Here is a 19,114-nt window from a genome sequence, read left to right as displayed (position 1 = left end):
TTTTTTTTTTTTTTTTTCAGAGAAGTGACTTATACCATAATATAGGCTGTTAATTAAATATTGATGTATGAAGTTTAAACAAAATTGTTAGAGCCGTTTAAAAAAAAAGTAATTTTCATTCTTCAGTAACTATTATTTATTTTGGGGAGTGGGAAGAAAATTCGAGAACACTTGTGATGAAAAGATAATCGTATAAAAACATTAAATCTAAAAGTGGGTGCAAATATATTGTACGTTCTTAGGCAAGTGAACATATAAACATGGAAGCAGCAAACAGTTATATATTAAGAAAACATTTGTCCAGCATATAGGTGCCATCAAACGTGTAAATCTGCTGAAATCTCAAAATCATTTTTGACGATCACAAAGCTTTCTTTTTATCCCGTCACTCGAAAGTAAAAGTATAAATTTGCAGTTTTGTAAAGCAACAAAAAACTAAAACGCAATATAGGGCCGTGGTAGCTCAGTGATAGCGCTCGCCTCTGGTGCTTGGGATCTCTGGTTCGATCCCAGCTCGCAGCAAGTGGGCTTTGTGGTAGACAAACACTGTGGGCTTGTGTTTTCTGGGTGTTCTCCCGTTTCCTCTCACTATCTTCATTCCACCCTTTCATTTATCCTCATCATTACCGTCTCCTTTATCTTAGCCGGCATAACCGTGGGACGTACACCTTACATGATTTCATAAAGTGCAATATACCGACATAAATAAAACGTCGGACCCAAAATCGAGAACTAATCGACTCTTGCTAGTATTTGCCTGCCGTTGGGGAAAGTTTTACTATTTTTTTTTCTACAAACCTGACCATAAGAACACATCACACAATATTTCTTAATTTGATTATTTTTGGTTAGTTGAATAATAGGATGCTTTAAGTGAGTTCCTTAAACATTTTGGTTCTGCGTCCAATTATCTCTTAAAGTTGTTATGAAGATACAGTTTTGTTAAGACAACTTTGAATTAAAAGATCAGTGTACAAGAACTGAAGAAAGTTACGAATTTTTTCACTGTTACCTCTTTTCTTTTTCTGGTGATGTCCATTCCAGTTGGAAACTGCAAAATGCCTGACAAGAAGTGGGGTAAGAACAAACAAACATAATTGTTTGCACATTTCTGTCCCTGTTCTTCTACTCCTGTTATGTGTCTCTCTTTCAGGTAGTTACTAGTCACCAAACATCTTAAATGTTACTTGTTTTTTTTGCACACATGCGTGATATTTTTCACTTTACAGAGGCCCTAGCTATTCAAGCCCATGAAGTAATTTTAAAAGTATAACTTTTTTTTAATAATACAATTAGTGCTTAAATAATAAATAGATTCATATGCCAGTGAACCCTGTTTGTTTGTTTGCTTCACACTCACTTCAGTTGCATTTTTTAATGATTTTTCTTGCACTTTGAAATGTTTTGAAAGGATTCTTTAAATATAAATAAATGTATATTTCATAACTACATAGATTAAATGTTACGCTTACGTGTTATTGTTTGCAATTCTGTATTTTAATTCATTTTTGGCTTTATATTTGTCGCGCAAACTTATTCGTTTTCGCCAGTTCTTTTAGTATTTTTTAGTTAGTTTCTTCTTTATGCATTTGGTTGCTATTATATGGATAATTCCCTTTCCACACCGTCTGTGATAGTAATGCACTTCCAGAATGATGGTTATGTACAAGATGTAGCACACACATGTTAATGCTGCAAGTTAGATTTCATTTGTACAGTGTGTTACCTACAGGTGTCAAATGTGAAATTAACCATACACTATACAACCATATTGTTGAGTCATAATTATTTTCTAATTTTTTTAAATGTTTATCAGTGGTTGTTTATTTTTACGTAGTATGAGACCTATGAATATCATTTAATTTCTTAACAAAATTTTCCAGTTAGAGTAACATGCATTTTCTCACTGTATACGTCGGCATATAATAAAATCCTTGTTATAGCAGTGTTAAAGTAACCTGAAAGCTTTCTTTGACGAATGTAATTTTAAGTCTTGAGGACTTGAAAAACATAAGAAAGTAAATTATTATTTAGCGAGCAGTACATTTGTAGAGTTAATTATCTTCCATTTTAATAGATTAAATAAATCAAGAGTATATTTCAGAACACAATGATAATCAGAAGTAACGTTCTCGCTCTAGAAATCATGTTTACAGCTTTACCATTTGTCCAGCAATTATAGTATACCCTATTCCTTTTTTCACATCAGCACCTCCCAAAACTAGTGAGGCGTAGATTCGCCAATGTCTTTTCAATTTAATTTCAAATCTTGTGAAATCGCTGTCTGTGGTGCAAGTTCTTTATATAAAGTAGCATAATAAGTAAATATATTTCAAATCAAATATTAAATAAAAAATACTGGAATTGTTTAATGCATGAAGAAAGAAGGAAAAAATGATTAGAAAATTGGCCTTATTCATTCTTCACCAATAAAAAAAGAGATACAGAAACGAAAGTTCTTCAATTTACTGCTCCCTGGGTATTTGAGTTACAAAGGGTTAATTATCCTGAAATCATTTCAGCCTTACGAGGCACCATCAACAAGTATTGAGAACTTATCTTCGAAATCGAATCTGCTATAGAAAAGTTTATTAACAGTTTATACATATTTAATCTAAAATTAACACCAAGAAATAAAATTTTAAAAATAGAAAATAATCTTAAGATAAAAGGAGGAATTAAAATGTGTTATACAGAAAAGAACAGAGGTTCAACTATACTTCAATGTGAAAAGTACAGAAATAGCCTGTCTCCAGAGTTTTTTGTTCTCTTTACAAGATAGATATAATAAGTATTGTGATAATAAGAGTATGTAAGGAGCTAGCTTAGTTAAACAAGAAAGGAAGGATAATACTTAATCGACTCATAGGAAAGGGGAAAGTGCTTTGTGGTGTTTTTTTTTTTTTTTTTTTTTTTTTTTTCTCGTTAATTGCTCTTTCCCCCTTACAAAAATCTGATGAATTCCACTTCGTTATATTTCTGAAGAACTCCATAATTTTCTTGAAATATACAGTAGGGATATATTAAAAAAAAAAAAAAAAAAAAAAAAAAAAAAAAAAAAATCGATACCGTCTAGGTTTTGTATTTTACATCTTCAGCTTTCATATACCTCAAATTTTGTGTAATATAATTTCATTTTAAGTATTTAATAATTTATTTTGCCTAAACCGAAACCAAACTAACTAAATATCCAAGATTTGGAGGGTCAATACCGAACCACTTCGTATCTTTTATCAGGCAAATAATTGGCATTGTATATATTGCGTAAATCGCCCTGTATCTCATCGTGGGGTTAATTTTATGATGTTATATTTGACAGGGACTTAGATTAAACAGAAATAATATCTCAAAGACATTGAGTATTTGAGATTATTCGTACTAACGTTTCAGATTAATTTTTAATTTTTTGTACTGAACCATTGCGATCTGAAGTTTTGGATTTCCCCCCCCCCCCAAATTCAAGAAAGAAAGGGAAAAAATAAAACTAATAATTAACTGAGATCTCGTAATTTGGATGTAACTTTGTCGAATATTGTAACTTGTAAGAATTGTGTAATGTGTGTGCGAGGAAGTCAATAAAATTGTAGTGAAACTCAATTAAGTGACACCAAACGGTAACAAATTTTAAGTTTTAATGATGAAAGAATTATTTCGTAATACTTGGCAGTAAAGAAAGAAAAAAGAAAGTCGTGTGAAAGCATAAAACTGTTCTTGAGAAGAAAGAGAATTTAGTATGCGCAAGTATACTGTAAATCGATTATTAATTTCACAGTTCTAACGCATTCATTCTGATTAAAATATGTGCATTATAACGAAGTGGTGTACTTTCGTATTCAATCTCCGTGTTGAAAAGGTTTTTACACCCCGATCTTTGGTTTCTCTTGTAGCGTTCCGTTTTTTAGAAAATAATCTCTTAGAGTTAAAGAAAATAGCTCGTCAAAACTTAGGTGCCGCTTTAGAATAGTCTCTAGTACATAGTGCATGTTACAAACTACTGTTTTTCTTCATTATTATGCTCCATTGCATTGTGTATTGAAGTAAGAAAATTGTATGTTACAATATCTGCAATGACCATTTAAAAAAACTATCCATTATGGTTGTACGCACCATGCTGTTCTTATTGTAATGCTGTGGCAGCCTAGGCCACGTCACAAATAATTAGGAAAAATTTTATACATACATGTACACTAGGAATTAATTAATGACAACTTATTAACTAATTCTATGTCTCATCAGCAGAGACAAAATTTCTTCATTCGATTCCATCATATGCCAATTCCTGCGCACGTGATTTTATTACCCTTCTCCCTAAGATCCTGCTTGTCATTCCCACCTTGGTCTTACTTGACTACCAAAGCTCAGATTGTATGTAGCCCTTGCGTACAGCACATGCGAGTGACGTATCTGGCCAATCTTTGTTATCCGTATGATATTCGATTTGAAGTCCAGTGTTATGTAGTTTCCTTGTTTCTACGTTTGTTTATCTCTTTATTTTTTTTTTTTTTTTCACATTAGGTTATTTTTCTCAAAGCTTTATTTTCGAAAATTTCTTTCCGCATCAGTGAACAACATACATATCCATGATGGTAATATATATATATTGTGAATTAATGACTCACAACACGTGTGCGACATAAGAACAGAGATTAAAACATTTGATAATAGTCTAAGCAATAGAGAATTTTACCTTGAAAAATTTACGATAGTTCTGGAAATGGGCTTGCTCTATGTTTTCCGGGTAGTTAAATCCGAAATTCCCATCAAAAATTCTCCCTACACTCCTCCATTTTTGAAAATCCTCTCCTCAAAAATAGTTTTTTTAAACTTTTTGTGATTTGGGAGAAAATACCTAGAAATTTGGAAAGTAAGTAAAATTTAAATGACAATGGTTCCTAATGACATTCTGACGTGTGACAAACGGGAGGACCACTAGCATCCTTCGGAGCCAAGAGACTGCATACACTAAGTTACGCAACTCTGCTATTTACCACTGATATCGTGTATGTTCGTACTTCTGTTTCTCTTTTTATCTTCAAAACTTTCCTTTCCTTTCCCCGCATTCTTCCTCTTTTTCAGCATTCGTAAGTTCCCAACTCTCTACCTCCTCGTGAGTAAGACACAAGAGGACGAAGAGAAGGAGGAAGGTACTTTCATTGTAAAACCATGAAAACTAGATTTTTTTTTTTCTTTCTTTCTTTCAAAGTTAAAGGTTGAAATTTATGATGATAAGGTTTCCAGATTTTCAGACAGAAAAAAGGGCATGTTATGAAAACTTACAGTATAGGCATAGTAGGGCTTTCATGTTCTAAACTAAAATACCGAGACATTGTATGAAAATTTACATATATTCTTAGTTATATATACTTATATTTGTATCAGTTGTATCAATTTGATCAATTGTTGTTGTCATCCGGACTGTAAATCTGATTTGTTTAGTCTTGTTCAAAATAGAAGTCACACACTTCTCGTTTCAAGGTCATATTCTTGCAAGATTACATTAGAAATTTTAATGAACTACTATTTGACCGTGTGAACATATTACATTAAAAACTGATACCACTTGTAAATAAGGGTAGTAATTGGGACAATTGGAATTACCACCTCGACCGTTTACCGAGAGATCAAACAACCTGAATTAAACGGTCTACAATTCTATCAGTAGCGAGCTTTTCATTATGATTTACCGTGTGTAGGCGAACAGCTTCGGACACAGCATACTCAGTTCTTTGCGTTTGGCTCAGCAAATCAAAACTTCCACTTTTGTTAATGTGTTTTTCAGATGCTTGATACATTGCTTTACGCGCGATTTTTTTTTCCCCTAAAGGAGACAACTCTTTTTGTCCATTCTGCTTCACCACCAAACATAAAGGAAATAAAAGCAAAATACATTTTGTTATATACAGTCATCCGCTTATTTTTACCATACCAATGCTTGCAGAACTTCCTTATCGTCTATTTCGTCTATTGTCGATGCTGGCGTTGGTCTTCATTCCTTAATAACACATGTATTTTCAAAAGGATGCTGAGATAGGGTATTCTTTAATAAGTATTTTTTCTAAGTTCCTATTCTCCGGCCACTCAGGCATTTTCTCTTGTTCACTTTGCAGATGGAAAAGAAAAAAAAAGAATCCACTCACAATATCTAAAAAACAAACACATCTGCACTCACTCATAATAAACACCATGTACTCTTTCTTCTTATTTGTTTGTGATATCGAATCAAAGTCGAAGGCAGTCGAAGAATCGAAATAGACTTTGTATACATATGTACAAACGAAAGTCGATAAGCACTGAGATCGGTCTCTATCATCAACATTTTCTCGCGAGATTTCCTGATCAGCTTGTAAATACTTCCATTGCCAGCTGGGACACTGCTGGGAGGGCCTCACATCAGTGGTGATAACCACGATTTTTTTTATCGGACAATAAAAACATTTTCCATCTTGGAAAATTATCTTACGTTCTGTGACAAGAAAAGTGGATGAATAATAAATTATAATTTGTGAAAATAAATTTCACATCCTTCGCCACTGGTTAAAAACTATTGAAGTTGTCCCTGTCAGCAAGCTAACTTTGAGATTCTGCGTTGTGGAGAACATTTATCACGCATGATTAAGTGAACTTAAGTGAGTAACTTGAATCTTCCTTCAATGTGTAAGAATCTTTGTGCTTCAAACACCTCAACTGTCTGCCTTGAAAAAACATGATTACATCGCATCCGAAATAACGGATATTTGTTAAGCATCAGCATCTGTGGAACACTTTACAAGGAATATAAAGAAACAAGTATTGTTTCGAATCATATAAAATTTGTTTCAAAATCATTGTTCCTGTTATCACAGCTCCTGCATAAAGAACTTATATTTTCGCACACAGTGATTTGTACGCAATGATGCATACAATCGTGAAGAAGTAATGCAGTTTTTTGTGGAGTGAGAATTATTCTGTATTAGTCATCATAAACAATGATTAATTGGAGTCCTCGTTCCGAATTGGGAGGAAAATAGGGATAAAGAGTTATTGATGACTGATTAAAAATAAAAAAAAAAAAATCCTATTGAACGTTCCGTTAACTTACGCATTATAGTCATATCTCCATGTTTTTTTTAAACGTATTACTGGTAAGAAAACTTGTCTAGAATGAAGCCTTCTGTTTTACTTCCAGTATATTAAGTCTTACTTTTGTATCTTTATAGATGGGTGTGAAAGAAAGAAGCGAGGGATTGGAAAGAGCCATCGACCATATGTGCCGCAAAACAAGAGATCTTCGCAGACAGCTTCGTAAAGCCGTTGTAGATCATGTATCTGATAGGTGAGTTCGGTGACTTTTTTTTTCTCACTTCGCATTTACTTTAAATGCCTTATTCAGTGGAACGTTTTATTTCTCTCGCTCTGTGTGTGTGTGTGTGTGTGAGTGAGTGAGTGAGAAATACAGAAGAACATGGGTTACATAAAAGCGAAGAAAAGGATGAAGCTGTAATCATTTCAAGAAACAAAGACAATTACGAGAGAAACCATTAAAGACAATTGAAACTTTCAGTATGTTCAGAAAGATATGCTGACGATGTTATCACTGGTAAAATAAAAAATTGAAAAGGTTATGGTCAATCATAACAGTAAACAGAATATGAGTACTGTGTTGGGAAAATGTCATATTTTACCATTTCATGGCTACTTCTTAAGTCTTGTTCACCTTTCTGCCGAATACAAATCAAATTGCTCACCAATATTGAGGAATGGAGATCACTTGTAAGATATGGAATTTAACTCCTTACCGGAGGGAATAAATCCTTGTTGACAAATCTGATAGCACGGTTGATGTTGCTATGAATTCCAAGGTTCTGATGTGCGTCAAATATTGATTTTGTCACAATCGTTTTCAGGCCTCAAACGAATCTTAAGGAACAGATGGCACAACTTGTGTTATTGACAACTGAAAGAAAATGAAATTTGTAGTTTTAACCTCTAATCGTTATACTCTTTAGACTAAAGAAGATGAATGATTAATGAAAGTAAATGATTGTGAAAGAATTCATGGAATGAAAATGGATACGGAAACGAAAAAATCCCTAGAAAACTCACGGACAGTGATGATCTTCACAGATTCAGATGGCCTGGGATCGAACTAGAAACCCTAGTACCGTAGGAGAGCGCTCTACCGCTGAGCTACCATGCCTCCGAAAATGTTTCTGATATTGCAGAAGTGAACAAGTTGTTGTATGGCATGATTTGTTTTATCAGATGACAATGTAAGGTTTACCTAATATGAACTGACACGGGAGGGTCCCACAAGTTGTCGCTGAAATCTGATTGCCACATAGCACATCTGATAGAGCATCATGAGAAATGAAAATCAGCAAAATTTAAGGTGCTATGGACCAAAAGGATAGGAGCTACGGGGCTTTATCCCCAAAATTATATCATTGGATTATGTATGTTTAAAGTAAATATCTTGGAAACCGTTAAAGCAATCAAAACAAAAGTTGTACAGTATAATGAGAACAAAATGCCGTATCGAAAACCACAAACAGTGTTGCCATAGGTGAAGCAATGTTGCCAACTCAGCATAAAAATATTTTCTTTGAAATAGCACCATATACAAATATGCACAGATTTAAAATGCACTATTATCTCTAAACATAACAGTGAAGTGTGATAGTACAATGTTGCACACTGTTGGAGCTACGTGTACTGAAAGTGTACAATGGAGAAGTCGGATAGGTGGCAGCAAGAGGTAATAAAGGAATCTGGGTCTCATATTATGAATTTAGTTCAAATGCATAACACCGATAGTATAACGTAGCAAAATGTGAGCAGTGTCACAAAATATTGACGCATTTGAAAAACGAAATTGAGTGACACCACTTTTACATCCTGTGTCAGCTCCGAAAATAAATAGGACGGGACCTATATGTAAAGTGGGATCCGAACCATTGTGAAAGAGAAAGATAAGAATGAAATGTAAGGTACGACAGAAACATGTCCGAGGCGGGATTGGAACCCGCGATCAATAATGTCAGTTGTCTAGCCTTCTAGACCACACGGCTATCCGGGCCAAATAAAATCGAAATGAGATAGTAATGAAATAATTATACTATTTCCAATGTGAATATGGTAATATTACAGTGTACAAACATAGTTATATGGTATGGTGGAGAGGAAGTAAAAGAATGTCACGTAACACGAAAGATATAAACTAAGAAAGTACTCTTCCAAATATTGATAAGATAATCTGGAGAACCAGTTTACAGAATTAGAAAACGTGTTTCTTTCCTCACATGTATCATTTTGTTTTCGTGAGTTGTCTGCTTATTCACCGGGGTTACGGAATTGTAATGCAGATCCCTCACTTTTTCTAGTGCATTCCTTTATTATTCTCTGTTGCCACATATTAGACTTCTCCATTGTACATTTTCAGTACACGTAGCTCCAACAGTGTGCAACATTGTACCACTAGAATTCACTGTTATGTTTAGTGATAATAGCGCATTTTAAATCTGTGCACGTTTGTATATGGTTCTGTTCCAAAGAAAATATTTTTATGCTGCGTTGGCAACATTGCTTCACCTATGGCAAAACTGTTTGTGGTTTTCGATAGGGCATTTTGTTCTCTTGTTTTGATACAATTTTGGTTTGATTGTTTTAACGGTTTTCAAGATATTTACTTTAAACATACATAATTAATGATACAGTTTTTGGGTTATTCAAATTTTGGAGCCCCGTAGCCCCTATCCTTCTGGTCCATAGCACCTTAGATTTTGCTGATTTTCATTTCTCATGATGCTCTATCAGATGTGCTATGTGGCAATCAGATTTCAGCGACAACTTGTGGGACCCTCCTGTGTGAGTTTTTCTTTTTTAAAATGTAGTATTTTGTCACGGTGTTCATTAACATGCTTACATGCAGCATTATGTTTGATATCAACATTCGTATGATTCGTAATTTTATTTCTACATCATAGTTTTGATGTGTTCTAGTATTGATACTTTCAAAGTCATATTTATTAATTATAGCTATTTATGATGCGGATTTGCGGATTTAATGTGTACTTTTAGTAAATTAGCTACATAAGAATATAATTAATATATCCATTTTTGCAATATAAACAGCCATTTTAAATGAAATTAAAAAAAAATTGCTTTTTTTTTTCACATCTAATGGTCTTTAATGATGATATAAAACTAGATATTAAAATGCTCCCTTCTTTACACTCGGTCATTGCTTGTTAGTAAGTAACGCTTGAAAAGTGTTCTAACTCGATCGGGAATAAAGAGAACAGATAGTATGCGTAGACATTTCTCAATTACAATGAAGGTTCAGTTGTGTCCCTGCACTAATATTAAAGTACATGAGTTGAGAAATATTTAACTAACGAAAATAGTAAAATATTCTCGCTTAATATTTAGAAATTATTTGTTCTCTTACTGTTTATTTAACTGCGTGTAAAGTATGCTGTGAATATATAGAAGGCTGTTCGGTTTATATCGAACTGAATTAGAAACATCACTGCCATCTGGAAAACGACACTAGAACGACGTGTCTGCTGGTATGGTCTAAAGTTGTAGGTGGATGAGTATCGTTAAATTGTGCGTAAATGAAACCGTTATTGGAGTATGTATGTCATAGCTCTTTTCCATGCTCGTTTTTCTGCATATTCATAGTAAAACTTTGTCGGGGGAATGGCTTCATATTTGCGGTGATTACTGTGAAAGCTATTGTAGTTTGTTACACAAACCAGGAGTCCATATCGAAATAGTCGCTCATGAAAAGTCGAAGAAAAAATCTCCAGTGAAAGTGACACCGCAGTGCTTCAAGGGAGGATCCACGGGCGATGGGCTAGCGATTCAATTTAGCACTGAGAATTGTGAACACAGAAATTCGTGAGCAGCTCCAGCTGAGATGCATCCGTAAGGCGCCTATACATCACCTGCTCCCACGACACATTGCAGAACATGAAACAAACTTTAGAAAACAATGAAAAGCACTAGATAGTGTCCAAACGGAAGATAGTCGTCCCAGTGGATGAAGCGTACATCCATCTCACTGCTGGTGATCATATTCGGGCACTATCTGGGGAATTACTCTTATGGAAGGTTAACAAAACGTGAAAGTGAATGTAAAATACTTTTAGGAATCCACTATGACACCTACAGTATCTTTTAGATGAACATCTCAGAATTGTACTGTATAGACGCAAATCAGGTGAGGATCCATATAAACACGACTTCAAGCCATATTCCCAGAAGATCAGTACTTTTTGTATCAGGAAATAGAACTGGAATTAGGAATCCTTGCTGGTTCATTTCAAGATATTCATGTGAAGATTCCTGATGCCTAATGATTTTCTGAGGCTTCGACTGTTGAAAAGACGTCTCCAACATCAGCGTCCACACGTCTTTAAAGGTTTCTGGAAAGCTTGCACGGAGGAGGGGACCGAATTCTCATGTGTTTGCTTCGCCGAAGTTTGCTCCAATAAAAACTTCTGATTTCGGGCAATAGTTAACAGGGCTGGTTATCCAATAGAACATCTTCAAAGGTGACTATCTTTCAAAATCGGTCGGGTATAAACCGAATAGTGGTAGCTCTACTAATAAACTATTGTAATTTCCGTATATACATGAAGACACGAAAACTGCAGTTCCATTACCGTTAACAAAACAAATTCGTCAAGGTTAATTTATCATATTTCACCTTCCAAAATTAAAGAAACTTTTCTGTATATGTATTATTCGAGTTCATGAATTTGAACCTAATAAATACATTACTTCACATCGAAATGTAGTTCCTTATTCTACTTTGAAACCTAGTTAATGTTGTAATTTTTTTTTTTTTTTTTTTTTTTCAGCTTCTTGGAAACCAATGTTCCCCTGTTGGTTCTCATTGAGGCTGCCAAGGCTGGTAACGAGAAGGAGGTGGAAGAATATGCTCTTGTCTTCCAAGAACATGCTAATAAGCTTGTCGAGGTATTTATCGTATGATTTTAACATTTCTCTAAAATACCAATTGGTACACTATGGTTTGACGTGTATGTGAGAAGATAATATTTTAGTATGTGAGAAGATAATATTTTAATGTCAGGAAGAAAAGAAGTTAGGGGCGATAGACTAAGTGACTGTCGTAATTTAAGGGTCCAGGGATGTTAAGTGCAATTTTTCTCATTTTCAGGTAACAGTGTCAGAGATTTGAGAACTCAGTTTCCGATGCTCCTTTGATTACGTGAAAGAATGTGCTAATAACTATGAAAAAATTCAAGAAAATTGATACAGAAAAAGTATATGTAAAGTGTTAATTTGAAATTGCTCTCCTGTAAAAATGGAAAAATTGACTCCAGGACCTTTCTAATCTATTCTTTAAATTATCCAACATGTTACTAAAAGGATTAATTGTTGCAAAATACGACCCTGAACTGGAACGGTTCAAGTTCTCTTGAATGTATCTCACATACATTTAATGGTTGATTTATTCGAAGATACCTTTTCGGGATGTGCCCTTGCCTAGCGTTGGTTTCTTAACCTGAACTCCTTATGTACTCTTGCAGAATGAAAATCTTTTCCTCCAGCGTGTACACCATGCTGATGTACTACTGTACTATAAGTTCTTTACTTCAGTTATCATGATCTGTCACTTGCAACAAAAGAAAAAATATATTTTGTCTCGTGGGTAGTTTGACTTTTTGGTCACTTAGTAGCTACGTTTGGTGGAATATATTCTTCAACATGCAAAATATTAAAAGGCGACTTTTCGATGTCACGCTTGCTCGAATATACTCATGAAGTTGGCCGAAAATATCTTCGGAAGAGCACGTTGGTTTGTTGATTTTGAATTTAATATCTGTTTTCAATCGATGCTATTTGAGATGTGGACCTACGCCTAAAGGTGTAATCCAAACCACATGAATTCCCATCGAGAGTCTGATCTGAATCTCCTCGCAAAAGGTTCATATGGCAACCAGATGGCCACGAAGATAAAGGAGCTTACGGAGTATATTAATGTGAGGTTAACGTATTAGTATAACAGATGTATTAGATATGTTGAAAGAAGTTGCTGATAATCGTGAAAAAAAATGAAAGGTTGAAATAATAGATCATCAGAGGATTCCAAACTAGAGTTAGTTTCAAAGGACAAACTTTTTTGATTCGCTCTTATTTTTTGATCCCATTTCAATGAAAACCCATATAGCATCTATTTAGCATTATTTATATCAGTGTGATCCGCCTGTGGCGTGTACAGTCAGTTTTACATGAATATATGTCAATGTGCGTGCACGTCGCCCCACATACTATACATGATCGTTGCATTCCCATTTGACTTTTATCTACAGAGCTTAGGTAGAGCTTCGGCTCTGGAGTAGTATCAGAGCGCGAAAGATATGTGCTATGAGCACTTTCGCCAAAACTTCTCGTTAGCTTGGCGGGAGGGGAAATTTATATATATATATAAGGGTGGTCCTTAATTACATGGCGAATTTTTTTTTTTTACGAATTTCTTTGCTCCCAACCCCTAAATTGGTTCCATGTCGGACCCAATTTATCCATGAAAAAAATGGACTCAATCGAAGAATATTTAACCGACCCTTAAGCGACCTAAAGTTTGAATGCATATCCAATATGTTAATATATAGGAAAAGTCTGAATTAAACCCTTCTTACTTTAAAGTGGCTGAAGGGAAAGGGACCAAATCTTGGATACAGGGATTGGAAGTAATCCACATCTGAGCCTGAGAAATAGCATGATGGCGGCCATTTTGAAGTCCGCAATTTTGTATTCGGGCCCAAAATTTTAAATGGAAATGATGTTTTGTGACATCGTTTTTGGGTAACCTTTCATTATAAAAACATATCTTCATATATTTTCAACTTATCTCTGGTCATTTAATTCTTTTTAGCTTTGAAATAATAGTTTATTATCTTTCAATATTGTTTTTTTTTTCTTTATTGGTTACTGAAATATGAATAAACTATTACATACATGTAACAAGGAAATAATTATATATGTTGTTATATAATTACATCCCGTCGAAATACACACCAGCCTATATTGAAATTATTTATATGAAATGAAATTACATAAATAATATAATGAATGTTTAAAATGATGATAAAAGAAAGCTGAAGGCTGTGGATAACTAGCCAAATTCTACTGCATCATTAAGCCAATTTTTGTAGCATCTGGATACTTTTTTCTGTGTTCAATGACTATCTGCAATATGTATTGTTTCTTTTTTTCGTCCTTTCTTAAAATGTTCCCGTATTCTTGTATCAGTTTCACACCTCTCTGCAACATCATTCACCACCACAATGTTTTTCAATATATTCAACCCACGTTGAAAGTTCACATCTTCTTTCCAAATAGATGGGCATGTGCATTTCTTTCTTTACTGTATGGTTTAATTCAAATAAGGGAAACTATTCAACAATCTTATAAATCTGCAGCCCGTGCAGAGATATAAACTCACAGAATATTAAGTTTTATTACTTCGGAGCTTTTACTTTCCATAGTTGATAATTATTACATGTTCAGAGATAAGTGGAAAATAAAGGCAGACGTCTGTTTGTCGTCAAAAGCTACCTCAAAATGATATATCATACGAGGTCATTTCTATTTAAAATTTTGTGCCCGAATCTAAGATGGTGGACGTAAAGATATGCGTCATCTCGGTCACTACTCAGTGTGAGGTATGGATCTACTTCTACAACCTCTATCCAAGATGTGATTCCTTTCCCTCAGCCATTTTTAAGTTACAAGAGTTTATTACAAACTTTTGCCATATACTATACATTGTAAATGCATTCAGATGTTCAGGTCGCTTGGGGGTCGGTTAAATATTCTTCGGTTGAGCCCATTTTTTTCACAGATTAATTTGGTCCGACATGGAACCAATTTAGGGGTTGGGAGCAAAGAAATTCGGAAATCGAAAATTAAGGACCACCCTAATATATATATATATATATATATATCAAGAAGAAAAGCTAAGAAACGTCTAGTTGGACCCCATGTTTCAATTCAAAATCTGATGTAGCGAAGGAGCTCATTGTGTGTAATTATTTTATATATTAAATATGTAGTGATAATTTGATGTATACATTTTATTGTAGGTTGCAAACTTAGCTTGTAGCATGTCGGGTAATGAGGATGGAGTAAAGATGGTGCGTTATGCGGCTTCCCAGATCGAAAACTTGTGCCCACAAGTCATCAATGCAGCTCGTATTTTGGCCGCCAGACCTAGATCGAAAGTTGCACAAGAGAACATGGATGTTTTCCGCGATGCTTGGGAAAATCAAGTGAGAATATTAACCGAAGCTGTGGATGATATCACTACAATAGACGACTTCCTTGCTGTTTCAGGTAAATTTGATTTTACATTTGTGATTGGTTCGTGATTTGAGCGAGCATTTTATGTATAGGGTATATAAAGTAACAACAACTGATATCAAGTTTGAAATTTCCAGTAGAAGGAAGTATCAGAGCTTATAAATTACCGTATTCGTTAGTTTGCTATTTTACAGACCAGACTAGCATGGCATAATTGTGCATACTATTGGAATACTCATGCCAGCGTAATTTGTAGTCACAACCAGATAACTTAAATATCACTGTGTCGGGTGTATATGCAAACCAAACTCTTGAAGTTAATGCTTTTTTTTTTTTTTTTGTTTCTTTCTTTCTTTCTTGTTGCTCTTGTCTTATAACTAGTAAATTTCAGTTCCTGTAGTAAAATTCTGTTCCGCAAGTAAGAAAGAAAATAATAAAATTGAGGTTAACAGTATATAAACTGTTACGGTGAATTTATAATTAGATAATATTTGGTAATTAAGAGAAAAATCTCTCAGCTGCTAATAATAGAAGTAACTGAACATGGTTTGTCACCGTAGAAGAGAAGATCGAAGAAAGTGAACTATTAAAGAATCGATTAACATTTAGCGTACCATTATTTATTGTTTTGTAATGTCCAAAATAAACATTTAAATGTCGTCCTATTAGCGTCGTGCCCGAATGTTGAGACACTGCATTATTCATACTGCTTTGATAACTCCTGTATTTTTAATACATGTCAGTGACACAGAAAATGGAAAATTAAGCTGCATTTCGAAATAATTTTTACTAACTTTAGAGATTACGTCTTAATATAACTTCTCCAAGTGGAATTCAAATAATAAAATTATTACCTGTCATTAGTAATAACGAAATTAACGATTATATGGATGGTTTATACAAGGTGAAAAGTAGGTATCAATAATTGCCATACTATGTAATGAGAGGTAGAAATCTTTACGTGTGAATGTACATCCTGGTAGTTTAGTTTTCATCCATTTCCCCTCATGCTGTTATTCCATCAGTTTTTCATTGTCATTTCGTTGTATTTTCCATAACTTCCTTTACTTTACAAGGCATAACAATAGGACGTTACACTAAAGATTATTGTTACTTTACATATGAGTGGAAATTGAATACAATTGGGTAAAAGAAAATAGGAGAAAGTGCTTGCACAAAAGTAAAGTAGCCATCTTTTTATTTACTACATGTATTTCTAATATTCAATTAAGAATCTTTATTAACTCAATGTGTCACATAAAACATACTTACGGCTAAAACTGTTTTTTCCTGAGTGTCGAATTTCCCTCTCAAATTTGAGCCCAAAGTCAAACATTCGAGAATTTTCTAATTTCCCCTTCTCTTTTTCTTTCTTTTTTTCCTATAATTTCCTTCGTTTTAGAGAGATCCACTTAGGACTTGTCAGGTACATACCTCGTGTGGATACTTAATTGTTGAGACCAATTGGATCATCCCGCGATCAGTGTAGTTAGGAGGCGCACGAAAAATTCGAATTTAGGTTCCCGATTTTAGGTGAAACATTCGGAAAATATCCTACTTTTGCGTCTATAATTTCCCTCTTGTTGGCTGCATGGGAACAAATGTACCACTGTCTGAAAGCCTCGTCTTTGGCCTACACAGCACACCATAAAAAGTTTCAGTAGGATAATTAGGGAAACTTCCGACCTTCCATAACTGTTGATTTTTGCTTGTGAGGCGGAAGAAGTGTCAAAAATTTCGTGTGTATGATAGAGAATTTTTTCTTTCTGACTTTGTATGGCAACCAACGACTTCGTTTTCACTGTGAGTTGTCAACACACCAAAGAATTTTTTTGAGAGGACTTAGACCCATGTGTGCGACAGTGGTGCCAGCTTCCAAAAATCTTAAAATTCGGTTAGGGAATTTTTTGTGAATTTTTACCCCTACATTTCCCTCCCGTTGGTAACACTGCAATCGAACTTACGTCGTAAAATTGCCATATCTTTCTTCTGAAAAACAAGATGTAACTATATCAACCAAGTAATTAGTCTTTGTGTTATAATTTATTAACTGAAAGTGAACGAAAACTCCAAAAATGACCCTGTCTCGAAAAGGTTAGGAACAAAAATAGCAGGGTTGGCAAAAACCATGGTTTTTATTAAAAAAAACAAAAAAAAAACGGTTTTTTGGTTTAAACCAGGTTTTTTTGGTTTAAACCAGGTTTTTATGGTTTAAATAATTTGCTCTATATATTCATATCATATATGGACAGAAATAAGTTTGTTTCGCCTTGATGTTATTATGCAACAACCGGGTTATGCTGGAAGGGTTCACATAAGCTTAAAGCGGAATAAAAACCGCTTCTCGAGTTACATCCGAGAAAAATTGTCCTCCATTTGAACTCGGAACCAGGACTAATTGGCCACAAATGCGATACGTCTGACGACTCACTCACGAAGGAATCCTTATAAAAAGAAATACGTTGTACTGATCTTTACGTGCTTCTTAATATAACTGTCAAGAGTCATTTCAAAAGGACAAAAAGATAAACAGTTGCACAAGTGAAACCATAACACTGAATTACATATGAACAATTTCAAAGTACTACGGAGTACAGAAGAACTAATTTAGTTCAAGTTAGTTAACAACGACTTTTATTGGTCCAAATTAAAGAAATACACCGACTTAATCTGCATATCAATAAGAAAAGTGAATAAAGATACGAATTATTTGAGTCCACTTTGGCTCAGACTCATTTATACATAAATAGATACCAAAGATACTTATTTCACTAAATGCCTCTCGTGGGGTCTGTATGACTTCCCCCCCATACACACAAAAAGTACGGAATTTTCGATATATTTTATCAATAGTAAACATTGAAACGAAACAATATTTAGAATTTTTCTTCGATTGCAATTACATAACAATAATAACAACTACAAAAAAATCACAAAATAAACATTTAAAAACTTATATAAAAAAAGTTGCTTTTGTAGTATAATTTTTTTAAGTAATGAATGGAGAATTTAGGTTTGAATGTAATACGAATAATATACGGGAGTGAAACGTGATAACCCACAAATGTGTGTTCATCAAGATTTTACAAACACTTACACTTATACGAACATTTTTTGTTTTTTGGTTTAAACCAGTCAACCTTGAAAAATAGTAATTTCCAAGATTTAGTTACTACCCAATAATTTACTAGACCACAAGATGATCAGGCAACAAAGAAGAAGAATTATTTAAAAACTGTTATAGTGTTACCTTATTGTGACTCAGTTAAGTATTTTACTATCCAAGCAAGTTCAAGAAGTATGTACTCATTGAAGTTGACGTAACTTTTAACATAGATTGAAGTTTATAACAGCGTTTTCATGAAGTGCCTGTTAGAAGTGAGTAAAGTTTCTGCAAACTAGCACCACATTACAAAAATGTTCAGAAAAGTCCTCAGCATAAATTTTTCTTATCAGTAAACAATTTCAAAACACATTTTCATATTAAAGAAAAATAATAATCCAAGAGTAAATTCTGAGAACTGAGATGAATTCCTAGTTAATTTCCCGAGCTTTTGTGGAAGCAGTTAATAGTACATTAAATGTTAGACTCACTAAGTAAAAATAATATGTACACAAATTAGTATAAACATGGCTTAATTCATATCCTTAAATGAAATAGCTGTCGTTAATAAGAATAGCATTTAATACAATTATTATTATTATTATTATTATTATTATTATTATTATTATTATTATTATTATTATTATTATTATTATTATTATTATTATTATTATTATTATTATTATTATTATTATTATT

The 19,114-nt window shown here is 33.8% G+C and overlaps 1 protein-coding gene across 5 annotated transcripts in view; it reads left to right on the top strand.

Moving 5' to 3' along the window:
- alpha-Cat (catenin alpha) overlaps nt 1-19,114 on the top strand; it is a 100,623-nt gene that overhangs the window by 25,861 nt on the left and 55,648 nt on the right. For 3 of the 5 annotated variants that reach the window (XM_081764980.1, XM_081764971.1, XM_081764989.1), the window contains exons 8-11: nt 1,045-1,077; nt 7,197-7,312; nt 11,847-11,964; nt 15,096-15,345. In XM_081764980.1, the coding sequence (XP_081621106.1) occupies nt 1,045-1,077; nt 7,197-7,312; nt 11,847-11,964; nt 15,096-15,345 (517 nt within the window). The remainder of the gene's footprint in view (nt 1-1,044; nt 1,078-7,196; nt 7,313-11,846; nt 11,965-15,095; nt 15,346-19,114) is intronic. The other 2 variants (XM_081764997.1, XM_081765007.1) reach the window with 1 other exon arrangement.

The sequence above is a fragment of the Thermobia domestica genome, chromosome 1 (genome assembly GCF_964235325.1).
Source record: "Thermobia domestica chromosome 1, izTheDome1.hap1.1, whole genome shotgun sequence".
Lineage (NCBI taxonomy): Eukaryota > Metazoa > Arthropoda > Insecta > Zygentoma > Lepismatidae > Thermobia > Thermobia domestica.
This window is presented reverse-complemented; position numbering and strand designations above follow the sequence as displayed.